The sequence below is a fragment of the Nothobranchius furzeri genome, chromosome 18 (assembly GCF_043380555.1).
Source record: "Nothobranchius furzeri strain GRZ-AD chromosome 18, NfurGRZ-RIMD1, whole genome shotgun sequence".
Lineage (NCBI taxonomy): Eukaryota > Metazoa > Chordata > Actinopteri > Cyprinodontiformes > Nothobranchiidae > Nothobranchius > Nothobranchius furzeri.
The window spans coordinates 12,540,756-12,557,185 of NC_091758.1; the positions used below are offsets into that span (position 1 = coordinate 12,540,756).

Below are 16,430 nucleotides of genomic sequence, written 5' to 3' on the forward strand. Positions count from 1 at the left end.
AAACCCTACATTCAAAATCACACACTCAGGCGGCGTGAGTTCAAAAAGCATGACTTCACAACACAGTTGTAAGGGTGGAATCCATTTTTTTTTACCTAAATTGGTAATGGTGCTGTTCATTAGCAGCCCAAGGTAGCCCTTACATTCATAAAAGGCATAGCGGAAAAAATAACTAAGAAAAAACATACCAACAAAACTAAGGATTGACAATATTGGTATCGGTCAGATAAATAAAACCAGGCCAATATTAACAACCGATATCCTTTCATCTGGTCTCCATTTGTTTGCCTGTTTCAGAGGGTGGGGGTGATGTGTAATTACGTCATGTGACCAGGGGATGAAATCATCTCAGAACCATAAATGTGTGTGGTGTGTGTACATAATAACGTAAATTCAGCTTAAATAATTTTCATTCTATACAAAATCTGTAGATTTTAGAAGCATTAATGTCAGCATATCGGTATCTGCAAATATTGGTTATCGTCTATAACAGTGATCTTAGTATCGGCCCAAAAATTTCATATCGGTGCATCGCTAAACAAAACCATGCATGACGGTCAGAAAACGATTAGTACACCAGAAGACGAGATATCGGCAGATAAAAAATGCAGATTCCTATATGAGAGCTACCAACACACAATTTATTACATTGATACTTTCAATGTGTGAGTATGCTTACTAGCGGTGTAACATACACTAAAATTGTATTCGGTTCGGTTCAGTGTTGTTGAAGAGCTCGGTTTGATTAATTTTCAGTATATTTATTTATTTATTTAATATCTGAAGTGACTCACTCTGTCAGTGTCCAGAACAAGTGAACGACTGGATGCAGTCAAACTTCCTTTAGCTAATCAAAGACCAGACTGAAGTTATTGTCTTTGGCAACAAGAAGGTTAGGATGGAGGTTACTGCTCAGCTGGACTCCAGAGGAATAAAGACCCAGGTTAGAAATCTTGGAGTTATTATTGACTCCGACGTGAGCTTCTCTGGACATATTTACTCTATAACTAAATCAGCGTTTTATCACCTTCATCAAACATCAAGAGTCAGCGGTCTCATGTCCAGACCAGACTTATAGAAACTTGTTCATGCGTTTATTTCTAGTTGGCTGGACTACTGCAATGGTCTCCTAACTGCAGCTTGTTCAGAATGCTGCTGCTGGAGTTGTAACAAGAACTAAGACAACGGAGCACGTCACTCCTGTTCTTAGATCCCTACACTGGTTACCAGTAAACTACAGAATAGATGTCAAAGTGCTACTACTACTTTATAAATCACTCAATGGCATGGGACCAGAATACATGTCCGATCTCATTCCTGTATGTACACCAGGGCTATTCAAGTTTGGGCCTCGATGGCCGATACCCGGCACGTTTTAGTGGTTTCTCTGGTCTAACACACTAGACTCTGTGGTTGACTCACCTGTGCAGCAGCAGCAGCTCATCAGGCTCTGCAGAAGCCTGTTAATCACCTGCTGATTGAAATCAGGTGTGTTGATGCAGGGTTAAATCTAAAACGTGCTGGATATCGGCCCTCGAGGCCTGGAATTGAATAGCCCTGATATGCAGCCAATAGGGCTCTGAGATCCTCAGGTAACAATCAGCTGGCAGAACCTCGGGTCAGAACAAAACATGGTGGAGACGCAGTTAGGTACTATGCTGCTCACATATGGAATCAGCTTCCCCATGACCGCAGATCTGCCCCAACCCTAGAGTTGTTTAAATCAAAACAAAAACCCTAACGTACTCATCAGCCTTTAAATGAATTGTTTCTTATGCTGCGTCATCTCCACTGTAATCTACGCTGTTACTTTGTCTTCTCCTTTAGCTCTGAACTGTAATTCTATCTGTGGATTTTAATGTGTGTTTTTACATCATGTCCTGATAATTGTAAAGCACATTGAATCGCCTCTGTGTTTGAAATGTGCTCTAGAAATAAAGCTGCCTTGCCTATCGTGAGCAGAAGCAGGTGTCATCACAGGCTGCTGATCTAGCATGACGTCTTTAATTATTTCACAGGTTGTGTGTGCAGCTATGAGTGTCACGCTCATACAGACCAGTGTTGTGTTTGACCGTTGATGCTCCGTGTTTTTATTTTTGCATCAAGCCTTAAAAACTCACCTCACACCGCCCAGAGTTTCTTCTTTAAACTCGTATTAAATAACGAGCTTCCTCTGTGCCGTATTTTTGTTGTAGGATGAAAACTTTACTTAGACTGTCCCAGGGGGAAAGTTCAGCGGACGTGTTTGTTTACATGTTTGCCGCTCCGTGTGTGAGAGAAGGGGGGAGGGGTGACGCTCCGTTCAGCGTCTCTACGGGCTCCACGGCAGCAGCGACAGCCAGCTGGCTTGATCCGCTCTGAAAGGCATTGATCAGAATTAGCAGATCACAATTTTTTATCAGATCGGGCGCGTGCAGCCATCCTGCATCACTCATAACAGCGTCTGTGCAGAAACTCGCCTAAAAACTTTTATCTGCTGCTCTTGAATCATGGAAATAAAAAAATCATTATTTAATGGAATAAATGAACCGAAACTGTACGTAAGTGGACCGAACCAAACAGGCCAAACCGAAACGGTTCAACGCCCCCCTCGTGAACCGTTACACCCCTAGTAAATATACGACTCTCTCAAAAAGTTTAGATAGGTGTTGGAAATGAGAGATAGGTCTATAGTTAGTAGCTGCATAGTAGCCACAGCTGCCCTGGGGTGCACTGACGGAAGCAAGGCTTCCAAACACTGGCTCCTCCAACCACCACCAGCAGGCAAGGTGGGTTAAGTGTCTTGCTCAAGGACACAGCAGCATTCTCTGGCAGGGGCCAGGATTGAACCTATAACCTTCTGATTACTGGACAACCTGCTCTACCTTCTGAGCTCAGTGGCCTAGTGGTAGAGTGTCCGCCCTGAGACTGGAGATCAGGGTTTGATTCCTGGTCGGGTCATACCAAAGTCTTTGAAAAATGGGGCCCAACGCATCCCTGCTTGACACTCAGCATTAAGGGGTTGGATTGGGGGGTTAAACCACCAAATGGTTCCCAAGCACGGCTGTGTCTGCAGCTCACTGCTCCCCCAGGGGATGGGTCAAATGTGGAGAACTAATTTCGCACACACATCAGTGTGTGTGACAACTAATGAGACTTTGACTTTGAGCTGCTGCTCCAAATCCACACAAGTCAGTTTCAGATTATAGCATCGACGTATAAATACTGGACAATTCATTTCCACAGGCTCCAATGACACGTTTTTGAGGCCAAATGGGAGGTGGCCACCACCACCATTTTGACCGTGTCACAGGTTCCGTCAAGCCCAGACAATTCCATAAAAGGGAAGAGAGGTGGAGCTGAGGGTGGGGCTGTAAGGCTGGGATCAACTGACGACACCCGGTCGAACTAGCTACAAGCTAACCTGAAGCTAACCCAAAGCTAACGCGGAGGTGGGAGCTAAGCTAACGGAGGTAGCAAGCTAGCTACAACCGGAGTTAACTGTGCACAACACCAGAGCTTCTGAGTCAGAGATACGCCGGGCTGACCGTTGGGTAAAACCGGGTGGAACACAGAGGTCTCCGAGACCTCCACAAGCCAGCAGCCGCACAGCAGACAAGCGCCGCTGCGATCTGAGATGCGCAGAGCTGCCGCTGGGGAGAACCGGGTGGAAAGGTTTCCATCCCAGAGCTCCACAATCCGGCAGCCCGCGCAGCGTTCAGAAGCCGCGATCAGACAGAGATGCACCGAGCTGCGGGGAGAGGAGAAACGGGTGGAAAACATCGGTCTCCCGAGAGCTCCACAAGCCGATAGTGGGAACCCAGCTCCACCAACATGTTATATTTCAACCCATTTTCTAAAGTGCAGCATTATGTTAAATGCACTGGGTTTTACCCTATTACATTTAAATTTCATGGTTAAACAGTACATGTTAAAATCTAAGCTCAGCTCGGCAGTGACCTAAAATACATAAATATAATTGTACTTATGGAAAAAAATGAAGTGGAGACTCCTTGGACGCTCTATTAGTGCAATTAATACCACAGCAAGTCATTTTGTCCAACAATTGCACAAAAAATATCCAAAAAAGAACACACACACACAGAGACTCAAAATCCCGGAACAGTTTCCAGGCCAGACCGAGGCTCTACTGAGGCCTTTCCACGGAGCTAGCTCTGTGGTCACGTGGGTCTGATGCTCATTAATTATACAGAATTTTAGGCTTTTAATACACTTAAACAGAAGAGTGAGAAAAAATTCACCCCCCTCAGAGTTGTCATGAGTGTAAACTAGATCATTTAAAACAAAAACATGTTTTGGTACCAGGCTGTAAACATGTTTATTTCTGCTGTGAAATTGGTATTTTTAACATGGGAGTCAATGAGGATTTGCTCGCTTCTGATACCAGCCCCTAGTGGATGAGGGTGGAACTGCAATTTTTTGTCACTTCCGGGTTGGGCTAAATTTTTGAGCCGCATTGTGGGGCTTGGATTATAGCCACAGCGTGTCTTGTGGAACTCTTCAATTCAAAAATACTTTATTAATCCCAGAGGGAAATTAGAGTTTCAGTACACACAATTCTGAGATCAGACATACATACATACATAGACACATGACAAGAGTTGGTGACTGTGGTCATTCGCAACACGATTCGCGCTACCGTAATAGATCAAGAGGGTTTATATGAGGATAGAGTCAGGGGGAGGGATTATAGTTACCCCCGACAGAGAGGATAGCTTTGTTATGCAAAAAAACACCTCAGACAGAAATGCACACAGACTTCAGACAGTACACAACATAAGTGTCCACTAGGTGGGGAGGTAGGGTTGGGACTCTCCTCACTTCAGAGCGTGCAGCCGCATGGAACAGTGCTCATCACCTCCATTTGGACAGGGGAGGGAGATAAGTGTGTTAGAGGGCACATTGACTCCTAGATACGGTTCCACGGCCTTCACCGGTTGCAGTCCCGCCCAGGCTGGGATAGGGAGAAAAAGTTTCCATAGCGACGGCAGCATTCCACATTTCTTCTGAGGGGAGTTTTCACTTCAGCCTCGCAGGCTTCAAGGGCACCAGATTCAGATAACAAGAATTGTTTTGGGTACAGACAGAGATAATTTCCTCTCTGCCTTAGTGTTCTGTCAGTCTTCAACCCCTCCAGGTCCAATAATGGCGTTATCAAACTATTCCAATCCGTGCTGATCCGTCAACTCTCTCCTTGATCGAATCAACCTTCTGTGCCAGAGCCTGAATCTCAGCCAAAGTTCCAAGCTTACGACTCATCTCGACAATTATATGAGTCTTTTAGTTTACAGCATGATGCATTCCATCCCTGAGCTCCGGGATTGAGCCAATATTCCTCGAAAGCTCGTTAATTTTCCAGTATGCCAGGTAACCGCTCAGGCCAAACAGCAGAAATCCCGACACCAAAACGACAAATATCCAGACATCTTCAGAATCCTCCATTGACAGTTGAGAGAGGCATATCAGGTTCCACTGTTTCCAGGAGTCCATGATATGCCCAGCTGGCTCTGTCCCAGAGGAGCATCCAGGAGCCCCTTCTCCCATTCATCGTTGAAAAGATTTTGTCAATCGCGTTGAGAGACCAACTGACCAGATCCATGTTTAATAATTTCCAGTTTCCAGAAAAAATGCAGAGAAGTGCAGTGTACAGGCAGACAGGACAGAGAGCCTTGGGAGGAGCAGGGAGGGAGGGGAGAAAAAAGCGTCTGTACTCTCCCAAGAGCCGGAAGAAGAACAGTTTTCTCAGAGGTCTGCATTTTCTTAGTGAAAGTCAGTCTGAAATAAGGCGAAGTCAGTAATGATAAATATGTAATTATCTAATATCGATTAAAAAACAAATGAGGCAATAAAAATTCTCCTGTCTTTTTTCATTATAGCCTATTGGGTAGTTTTAATACCTGAGTCAGTGCTTACTCCCAACCAGTCAGAAACAGACCCAGACAAACTCCGTCACCAAGCGAACTAACCCGGAAAGGATAAAATGTAAAACAACAAATGATTAATAACTTCAAAGAAAACAAGTGATTAAGGTTCCTTCTTTCAGACTAAAATGGAGTTTCTGCATTTAAAAGACAGTTTCCCACCACTCACCATTTCTGCATTAGCAAGCCGTTGTCAGTCCTTGTTGTTCTGTGGGTCCTGCAGGTCCAGCAGCTGGTCGGAGAGCTGCGGAGAGTAACGTTGCTTTGGGACGAACTGTGGCTGGGTGTGTTACAGCAGCAACACATGCATGTGCTGCGTAGGATCCAGCAGCTGGAGGACGAGGTCAAAAGAGTTCAAAACAACAACACACTACGCAGGTGAGACTTTTCCACTTTTATTTATTTATTTGTGGTTTAATAGAAAGTACAAAGACCCCTGACAGTATTACTGTGTAGCTCGGACTGTTCATGTTCATATTCACTATTTAAAAACAATTTGGCCTCTTTTACTTAGGAAATGTTATCAAGATAAAGGAGATACTAAATGCTGAGCGATTTGGGGTCACATTTCCCAACTCCTCTAGTGTTATATCAGATTTATTAGTTCAGTCGCACTCTTAATAATTTTATAGTTGAGTTTAAAGGTACAATATGTAAGAATTATACAGATAAATATTGACAGAACAGTATAATGTCTCAGTCATGTTGGAAGGAAGGTTACATTGAAACAAATGTCATTCTCAGCCAACCGGGGGGGGGGGGGTCAGTTTTTCCTCTTTTCGAGAAGTCAAAGATCACACAGTTACTGTTTACAATTTGTCCTGCCTCCATACTTCCCGATTCCAGACTCATTTGTTTTGAAACATGGAGTCAGTACCCACATTTGACCACAGGGTGTCATTTTTACTTCATGCCCCTTTTAAAGATATTAGCCAGAAGCAAATTTCCTTTGAACAACACGTGTAAAGAAGTGTTAAAACCTCAGATGAAAAAGGTTTTTGGATTTTCACGGCTGGAATTTCAAGACAATCTGATGTTTTTTTACTGGCGCGGGAAAAAAAGAAACTAACTTCCAGTCTAAGCCCTGGGCAGCTGGTGACGTTGCACAAGGAGCTCTGCTGAATCAGCTATAGTAAACAAGGAGAATAAGAGTAAGGAGAGAGTGGTGACAAAGGTCACGCAAAAGCCAGCCTGAACAGGTGAGTCTTCATCTGCTTTTTAAAGGAGACCACTGAGTCCACTGATCTCAGGCTCGGGGGAGAGAGGCCCAGAGTCTGGGGGGCCACAAGCAGCAGATGATCTGTCACCTTTGGTCTTTAGCCTGGTGCTGCACAACCAGTAGACTTTGGTCACTGGACCTCAGGGACCTGCTGGGGGTGTAGTGACTAAGAAGAACACCAATGTATGATGGTGCTTGTCCATGTAAGGCCCTAAAAACCAAAACCAGGATCTTAAAATTAGGGATGGGTACCGAATTCGGTACTTTTTAAGGTACCGACCGAATTCCATAGTACCGACCGAGCACCGATTCACGTCATTTCAAACGGTGCCTCGTTTCGGTACCCGTCCATCATAACGAGAACTTGCCAAGACAGCTGCGCATGCGCAAGAGCGTTTTGTCGCCGCTTGCTGTGAACCAGTTGTAAACAGAGCAGCATGGTAGAGAGAACGCAGGCTAAAGCTTGGGTCCACTTCACTAAATGTGATGGGTAACTGGATGATGAAACCAGCGACAACTATCTAAGTGAGACATCCTCATCTTAATCTGCTCCGGTAGGTAAATATAATTAGCTTGATATGTTAGCTTCCGTTTTGCTAATGGTGCGTTCGCTTTCTCCTTGGAACTCCGAATTTCCGACTAGAACAACATGAACGCGCTCTAAAGTTTGGCTTCACTTTACTAAATGTGACGGGTGAAGACGAAACCAGTGACGATCTAAGTGTGAGGCATCATCGTTTTAATCTGCTCCAGCAGCTAAATAAACTGTTTAAGATATCGTTAGCTTGATATGTTAGCTTCCATTGCTACCATTGTTATCAGCTAATGGTGCGTTCGCTTTCTCCTCGGAAATTCTAACTTCCCAGTAGGAAAAATCTAATGAAAAAAGATGGTAAAAGGAATGAAGATACACAGTAAATTTAGTTCACAGTAAAGATGTTTGCTTCAGTTTAATTATCAGCTTATAAAACTACAAGGGCGATGTTAAAATACAAACAGTTGTATGTTATTTATCGTGATATTTATCAAATATTGTTATATATTAAGAAAAATATATATTTAATTATAAAAGAGAATTAAAATAATAAACACTCAAAAGTATCGAAAATTGGTACCATTAAGTACCGGTATCGATTCGTAGGTACCTGTAATTAGTACCTGATCGATTCAAATGTCAAAGCCGCCCTACTTAAAATGAACCCTGAAGTTGACTGGCAGCCAGTGAACCTAGAGGAGAAGCGGAGAAGCGGGGTGATGTGTGTGTACTTGGACACTTTGATCAGAAGCTGAGCACAGGCATTCTGAACCACCTGTAGACGGTTCAGGGAGGTGGGTTAGGGTTAGCAATTTTTACTCATGACAAAATAACATGAGGTGATCAGTAAATAGTGTAAGGTAATCTGAATGCTCCATATGAACACAACTCAGCTAAAAAAAATTTGGTGTTACTGGACATTTTGCTCAGTTTTATGGCTTTTTGTCAGACTCTGAACCAGGAAATGGCTGCAGGCAGTGAAAGACTCTGCCAAACTAGTGACTCCGCCCCCTTGTCAATCAGTGGCCAGAATCATATGCTGACCCAACTCAGCCTTGCCAGGTACCTCAACAGAGCAGGGACTAAAATAGGGGAGAAAGTAGAGGGAAAATACCGAACCGTGCCCTTGGGAACAGTGGTTGGGCTGAGCTGCATCGGTCCGAGTTGCTCTGAGTAGTGCTCCTTGAAAAACACCGTCCCAAGTTGCTCTGAGTAGTGCTCCTTGAAAAACAAGGTCCAAGTTGCTCTGAGTAGTGCTCCTTGAAAAACACGGTCCAAGTTGCTCTGAGTAGTGCTCCTTGAAAAACACGGTCCAAGTTGCTCTGAGTAGTGCTCCTTGAAAAACACGGTCCAAGTTGCTCTGAGTAGTGCTCCTTGAAAAACACCTTTAGACATCTCATGGGGCTTAAATGCGATGTACAGTTGGATGTCGTCTGCATAAAGATGGTAGGACATTCCTTTAAAGAAACTCAGGATGTGCTGCACCAGGAAGCAGATACAGGAGGAAGAGTAGAGGCCCCAGCACAGAACCTTGTGGGACACCATAGACTCAAACAGATAAAAGGAGAACCACTCCAGAGCAGTTAAGTTAAAGAAAATGCAATGGTGATCTGAAATATAAATGTCTTCAGGACAAACACTGTCAGTATTTGTACCGAGGGTAAAAACAAGGTCTAGAGAGTGTGTGGGGCCAAAAACATGCTGGGTAAAGCTGAATATATAAATATGGACAATGGGTTTCCTCCAATAATATGTTTTTGAGGTAAAATGGGAGGTGGCCACCACCGCCATTTTGACCGTGTCACAGATTCCGTCAAGCCCAGACAATTCCACAAAAGGGAAGAGAGGTGGAGCTGAGGGTGGGACTGTAAGGCTGGGATCAGATGACGACACCCAGTCGAGCTGAAGCAATGTAGCTACAAGCTAACCTGAAGCTAATGTGGAGGTGGGAGCTAAGCTAACTGAGGTAGCAACCTCGCTACAACCGGAGTTAACTGCACAACACCAGAGCTTCTGAGTCAGAGATACGCCGGGCTGACCGCTGGGTAAAGCCGGGTGGAACACAGAGGTCTCCCGAGAGCTCCACAAGCCGGCAGTCGCACAGCAGACAAGTGCCGCTACGATCAGAGATGCGCAGAGCTGTCACTGGGGAGAACCGGGTGGAAAACATTGGCTTCCATCCGAGAGCTCCACAAGCCGGCAGCTGCACAGCGGACAGGCGCCGCAGCTGCAATTTATTTCACTTCCGCATTGGCCTCACTTTCAGACCCGCATTGTGGGGGCTTGGGCTGGAGAAGCTCATGGCAAAGTGGTCTGAGGCATCATCATTGTGAATGTTAAAATCACCAACAATCACTAGTCTGGACTGGATGAAAAGTCACTAAACTCCTGAAGGAAAGAATTGTTTGGACTAGATGGATGATAAACCACTACACTGTAGAACTGGTCCTTACGTCCAAGTTTAATCAGCTGCAGTTCAAAGGAAGCAAAGTGTCTAGTGATTGTAGAGCAACATGGAAGATGGTGTCTAAAAAAACCAGCTAGGCCTCTACCTCGACCAGAACCCTGGGGCTAGCTAGGGAAAAAGGACACACTCGGGCAGAGTTCAATCAGACCAGAATAATCAGATGTTTGCTATCAAACTTCAGTCAGAAACATAAAGTCCAGGTTTTTAGAGATAATTAGATAATTGAGCAGGAAGGACTTATTGTTAATAGAGTGGGTATTTAATAGAGCCATGCTGAGTGAGGTGGAGGAATCAGAAACTACAGAGACAACTGGAGTTATTGGATGTAAATTAGCAGGATTAGATCCACGATGTTTATAAACACAGCGCCCTGCTCACATAAGCAAATAGGCAGATAAATCCTCGGCGCGTTCTGGGTGATTGCAGATGGACAGAAGGACAAAATAGTCTGGCGATCGTAGGAGATGGTAGCCGGGACACTACCGAAGACGATCACAGACAGAAGCAAGGCAGAAAGGTCAGTTGAAGAAAGTTTGAAAAGTGGCAGGTAACAGCAGCAATTTTGAGCACAGGTGTCATCTTAAAGTCCCATTTAGTCGTCTCACACACACAGGTGTGTGGTGAAATTTATTCTCCGCATTTGACCCATCCCCTGGGGGAGCGGTGAGCTGCAGACACAGCCACGCTCGGGAACCATTTGGTGGTTTAACCCCTCAATCCAACCCCTTAATGCTGAGTGTCAAGCAGGGAGGCATTGGGTCTCATTTTTTCAAAGTCTTTGGTATGACCCGACCAGGAGTTGAACCCCTGATCTCCCGATCTCAGGGCGGACACTCTACCACTAGGCCACTGAGTCGGTCTGATATGGAACGATATGGAACGCGTCTGACCTCTTGTTACTGACCCAAAACAAATATTTGCTTTAAAAGTTTTTCAAACGAGCACTTTTTAGTGTCACCCTTTTAGAATAAAAAAGGTAATTCATCATGAGTTAACTACAAGTCCTTTCCACAACTACTGGGCCATTTTGGAGTACGTAACCAAGCACAGGCACTCTGTTGGTCCTGAAACGGGCGGAAAAATGGTCCTGTCTAGTTGTCCCGGTGAAATGGGAACACGCATGCCATTAAGGTCTGGTAGAATTACCTGGAAGTTCTGATTGTAGAAATAGCCCTCAATATAACATTTTTAAAATGTCATTATTTTATTATATTTTAGGGGGAGGCCAGCTGCTTTGCTCAGCCTTTATAATTTAGGATTTTTAGGAGCTTTATCCTTTGGCAGCAAATGTAACTAGGTATTTTTGCTATGGACTACAAAATTTTTCACTGTTGCAAAACAGAATAACAAAATTAATTTACAGCTGAAGGTCTTTTTCACCACTCTGCTTTTATTTATGATCTTTCTGATGCTACAGGGATGAAAAGATCGCCATCATGCGTGAGAAGCACTCTGCTTTGATGCGGCCCATTGTCTTTGCCCTGGACCACGTTTGTAGCATCACAGCAGCTCCAGCAGAGACGCCACATGAGACCTGGTTCCAGCAGACCTACGGTGATGCCATCACCTCTGCCTTGGAGCGGCTCAAAAACCCAGCCAACCCTGCTAACCCAGCTAGTAGTTGGCTTCCTTTTAAACAGGTGAGTGTTTGTATGAACCTGTACACCTGAACAGATAGTTTAGTACAGACGTGGACAAAAAATCCCTTTACCTTTCATTAACTAATTTGCTGTTTTGAATCCAAAATAGGTCATCTACTCGATTGATGAGAATATATTTTTTGGTATCCTGTATGTATCCAGTCCAAGATGGTGTGTTTTATATTGTGTTTTTTGTATTTCAGAGACTTTTTAACATGGACAAATTTGTCCCTCTTTCTCATTCCCACCTCTTCATGCGCTCGCCACCTCTAAACCCACGTTTCCCATCATTTCTGTCCACCAATGAAACGCTTGCTGTGTATCTTTTCATTCCTCCAGGCACGGGTGAATAAAAAGTTCAAATTTTTAGTTTCTCCTTGAAGTATTCTTCAAGCTTCTCCATGTCTGTCCCTAGATAGCTTCTGCTCCCATAGCTTTTGAGAGCACAATGGCGGCACTGTCGATGACAGCGACACCCTGACCAATCGCAAGTTCTCTGTCTTGATGGACAGATGCTTAGAAAAGAGAGCTTGGCTCCATCCGCCCTTGTGAGCCTGCTGGAGAGCCATCGAACGGACGGATAATTGCGTGCACCCGTCCTGACGCAGAAGGAGCCGTATAAATTAGGCTTAATGTGTAAGCGGCTTTAGTAAAAGTGGAGCTGACATAGCTGGTGCTGCAGTCTGCTTCCAGCAGGTTTCCTGCATGTTTTGGATCAGCGGTTCCCAAACTTATTTAGCCGCGCACCTATGTATATATTTCACACGTCAAGGTAAACAGTCACTCGACAGACAGGGTTAAAAATATATGATCGACCTTTTTCCCCATCACTTTCATTTTTTAAATAGTAATTAAAAAATATTCGATACCGTTACAATTTCCTTTGATTTAATTTTAAATCAATATTTAGAGTGCCCAGGTAGCACATAAACAATGCAATTTAACGGTTTTCTTAAAGAAGGAACGTTTAACCAGAGCTCTTTCCTTCCTTCTGCTCTGCGTAAACCTGAACTGATCACCTACTTGTGTGTAATCAAATGTCTATAGGGGAAAAGATGGAAAAGATATAGCCATGAGGTTCACTTTTGCCTCAGACCGACTTATTGCTGTTTTATGGTGTGGCTGAATCTGCGATCCGCTGCCACGCGGACTGGAAAAACAAATGCTGCAGTAACATGAGTTGTGGTCAGGTTCATGAGGCGTCACTGGCTGGAGCGGACCCGACTTTAATACGTCATCCCAAAATAGAAGCTAATATCTTAATTTGACCTGGAATGAAAAATGTTATAAAACCTCTTAAAAGTTTTTATCACAGAGGAGGCAGCGCTCATTTCTGTCTTCAGTCTGACGGCGCGCCGGAGTTTGCGCAGCGTGCTCGCTTATTGAGTGTGTGTGTGTGTGTGTGTGTGTGTGTGTGCGTGTGCGTGTGCGCGCGTGTGTGTGTGTGCGGCACAGCTCCATGAGCTGCTCCAGTCACCGCATCTCCTTATTGGCGCTATTTAAACCAATGTTGTAAAATTCCTTCTGCCCAGCCCAGATGTGCTCACATGTGCACCCGTGAGCCGTGGATCCGCTGGAACGCGTCTGACCTCTGACAGACGCACTCTGAACTTCAGATCTTTATCATTGATTTATTTAGTTACATCCACAATGTTCTGCGTGTGAGGTTTACAACGTCAGAACACCTGCATGAGACAGGTGTTAATTACAATCTGCCAGAATGACTCACCACCTTCAGATTTCTCAAACACCGTTAAAAATGATCAAATACAGAACAAATCGGCGTGCGCAGGCCAGAGCGCTGAAGCTTGGCGCATTATTATTATGAAGCTAGGGCACATGTGGAGGACACACACACACACACACGCTAAATATACTTGTTTTCAATTACATTTATTGGGCCCACTTTCTTTTTCTTTGGCCCACCCACAAATGAGTTTCTGGCTACGCTAATGGTGACATCTGACAGACTTCTCTGAGCTCCGCAGCCATTACACTTTTCACCTCGCGCACCCCCTAGCGGCAGCTCGCGTACCCCACCACACTTAGGGAATCCCTGTTTTAGATCATGAACACAGTTGATTTGTTTGATTTAGTGATAAACCGCTCCTGTAGACATCAATGAAGGCCAAAAGGACATTTCAGCAATTATATTAAGGCATTAAAAAGACACTCGTGCAGCGAGGAGATAAGATTTACTTTTGGTTGTACTAAACGGACACTATGGAGTTCTCATAGCAACCCAAACGGCATAGTTTCCCTTTAACCACGGGGTCAAATACTGCCGAGGATGTTTGATCCTCCATTAAGACTCTGTTACTCTAACTTGGCAAAGCCATTTCTCACCCTTTTCACCGCTGAGTTGTTTACATGTCTGATTTTTACACTCAAACTCGAGTTTGTTTTGCACAGATCATGTTGAGCCTGCAGCAGCGAGCTCAGAAGCGAGCAAGCTATTTGCTCAGCCTGGATGAGATCAGTCCTCGACTGGCTTCTATGACCACCACAGAGATGGCCCTGCCCGGCGAGGCGTCTGCGTCGGATGCTGTGACTATTCAGAGTGTAGGCAACACCATCACAATCCTGCCCACCAAGACCAAGCCAAAGAAGCTTTTCTTCCTGGGCTCAGATGGCCACAACTACCCATATCTCTTTAAAGGTAGAGAAGCAGGCCAAAACAGGCCTTCTAGAAGTCACGTGCAATAAGCCCATAAAAGAGTGTTCTTCCCGTTTCTAGCACCAGGATGTGGATTACATTAGATTCAAATCATGACTTCTGCATTTCAGTTACTTGTTCCATGCATTTATTTGAGGCCTTTTGGTGACTTTATTAAAATCTTTCAGGTTTGGAGGATTTGCATTTGGATGAGCGGATTATGCAGTTCTTGTCCATTGTCAACACCATGTTTACCAAGATCAACCAGCAGGAGCAGCCATGTTTCCACGCCCGCCACTACTCTGTCACCCCTCTTGGAACCCGCTCAGGACTCATCCAGTGGGTGGATGGTGCAACGCCACTGTTTGGCCTCTATAAGCGCTGGCAGCAGAGGGAGGCTGTGCTGCAGGCTCAGAAGGTTCAGCACTTTCTTTGTACTTAACACCTCCTTAAATCATGTTCACTGATTCGGTTCTACAATTTGGATGGGCTAGACTGAGTGTCCTGTTTTTATTAAACAAAGATCCTTTTTAAAGCCAGAGACTGAATTCGGTCCTGTCTCTGATTTCTAACTTTCCACAACCACAGTAAGGAACCTGAAACGTACCCATGCCTAGCTGTGATAGATCAGCTGTTTTCTATTCTGTAATGTTCTCGGGTAATTACAGTATTTTCAGATTTGCTGAAAAGATTTTCTCTCTCTTAAGGCCCAAGATTCATTCCCACAGCAGCCAGTGCCTCCAGTGCCCCGTCCCAGTGAGCTCTACTACAGCCGCATTGGGCCAGCTTTGAAAGCCGTGGGGCTGAGTCTAGATGTGACGCGCCGGGACTGGCCCCTTAATGTTATGAAGGATGTTCTGAAGGAGTTGATGGAGGCCACACCCTCCAACCTGCTGGCCAAAGAGCTCTGGTGTTCGTGCACTACACCCAGTGAGTGGTGGCGAGTCACTCAGGTACGTTGCCGTGATTTACCCCGTTCTTGCCTGTTTACAAACATGGCGTTCAGTGTTCTGCAGAACCAGCTGATGTAGCATCAATTTAAAGACTTTGAGTAACGTTTTTGAAGCCCAAAGGGGTAGCGCACCACCTTATATGGCTGCCCTGCTGCAAAGACACGACCCCACCGACCTGCAGGGCCTTTCTGTTGTCCCAGGGTCGAGGGGCAAGGCTAGAGGGGATCGGGTTTATTCTGTATAGATCTGTCCTTCTGGAGTGCACTGCCACCAAGCGTGGTAAATGATAAATGACCTGCACTTATCGTGGTCGAGCTTGGAGTCAGAAGACTTAACCCAACCAAGATTTTACAACTCCATTGAAGATGAGTTTTTATTTGCAACAGACGTTGGTGTTAGAAATTATTGTGATGACGAGAAAAATACCGAAGAAGCTGAATTTGGAAAACAGATATGTTTCATAGAGCCCTGGTATTAATGCCAAATAATGAACGAATGTTAATATTTTCTGTACTTTGACCCGGCTTCCATAAAAACAACTTTCATCTGATTTAGGACTCCCTGACTCATTAGCATTGCTGTTCTTTTGTTTCCCACTGCAGCTGTACGCCAGGTCCACTGCCGTCATGTCCATGGTGGGCTACATCATCGGCCTCGGGGACCGTCACCTGGACAACGTGTTGATTGACATGACCACTGGGGAGGTGGTGCACATTGACTACAACGTCTGCTTTGAAAAAGGTTTTTTGAGTGATGTACCATAGACTAAAACATGGAGGTAGTTTTGAGTAATGGTGCATGTGAGAGGACCGTTTGTGTTTCCAGGGAAGAGTTTGCGAGTGCCAGAGAAGGTTCCTTTCAGAATGACGCACAACATCGAGGCTGCTTTGGGAGTCACCGGAGTGGAGGGCATCTTCAGGCTGTCCTGTGAACAGGTTCTTGTCAAATCACGTCCGATAGGGTTCAATCTCATTTGACGTTTGTGCTGAACGGTGTCTAAAACTGTTCATTCTACAAATGAGTTCTGGTTTGCTGAAAC

At 44.8% G+C, this 16,430-nt stretch overlaps 1 protein-coding gene across 3 annotated transcripts in view; it reads left to right on the forward strand.

The window, feature by feature from the left end:
• The window catches only part of smg1 (SMG1 nonsense mediated mRNA decay associated PI3K related kinase), a 138,572-nt gene that overhangs the window by 84,118 nt on the left and 38,024 nt on the right, over nt 1-16,430 (forward strand). For all 3 annotated transcript variants that reach the window (XM_015968926.3, XM_015968927.3, XM_070546966.1), the window contains 7 exons: nt 6,145-6,299; nt 11,560-11,782; nt 14,195-14,441; nt 14,627-14,856; nt 15,146-15,391; nt 15,994-16,132; nt 16,217-16,326. In XM_015968926.3, the coding sequence (XP_015824412.3) occupies nt 6,145-6,299; nt 11,560-11,782; nt 14,195-14,441; nt 14,627-14,856; nt 15,146-15,391; nt 15,994-16,132; nt 16,217-16,326 (1,350 nt within the window). The remainder of the gene's footprint in view (nt 1-6,144; nt 6,300-11,559; nt 11,783-14,194; nt 14,442-14,626; nt 14,857-15,145; nt 15,392-15,993; nt 16,133-16,216; nt 16,327-16,430) is intronic.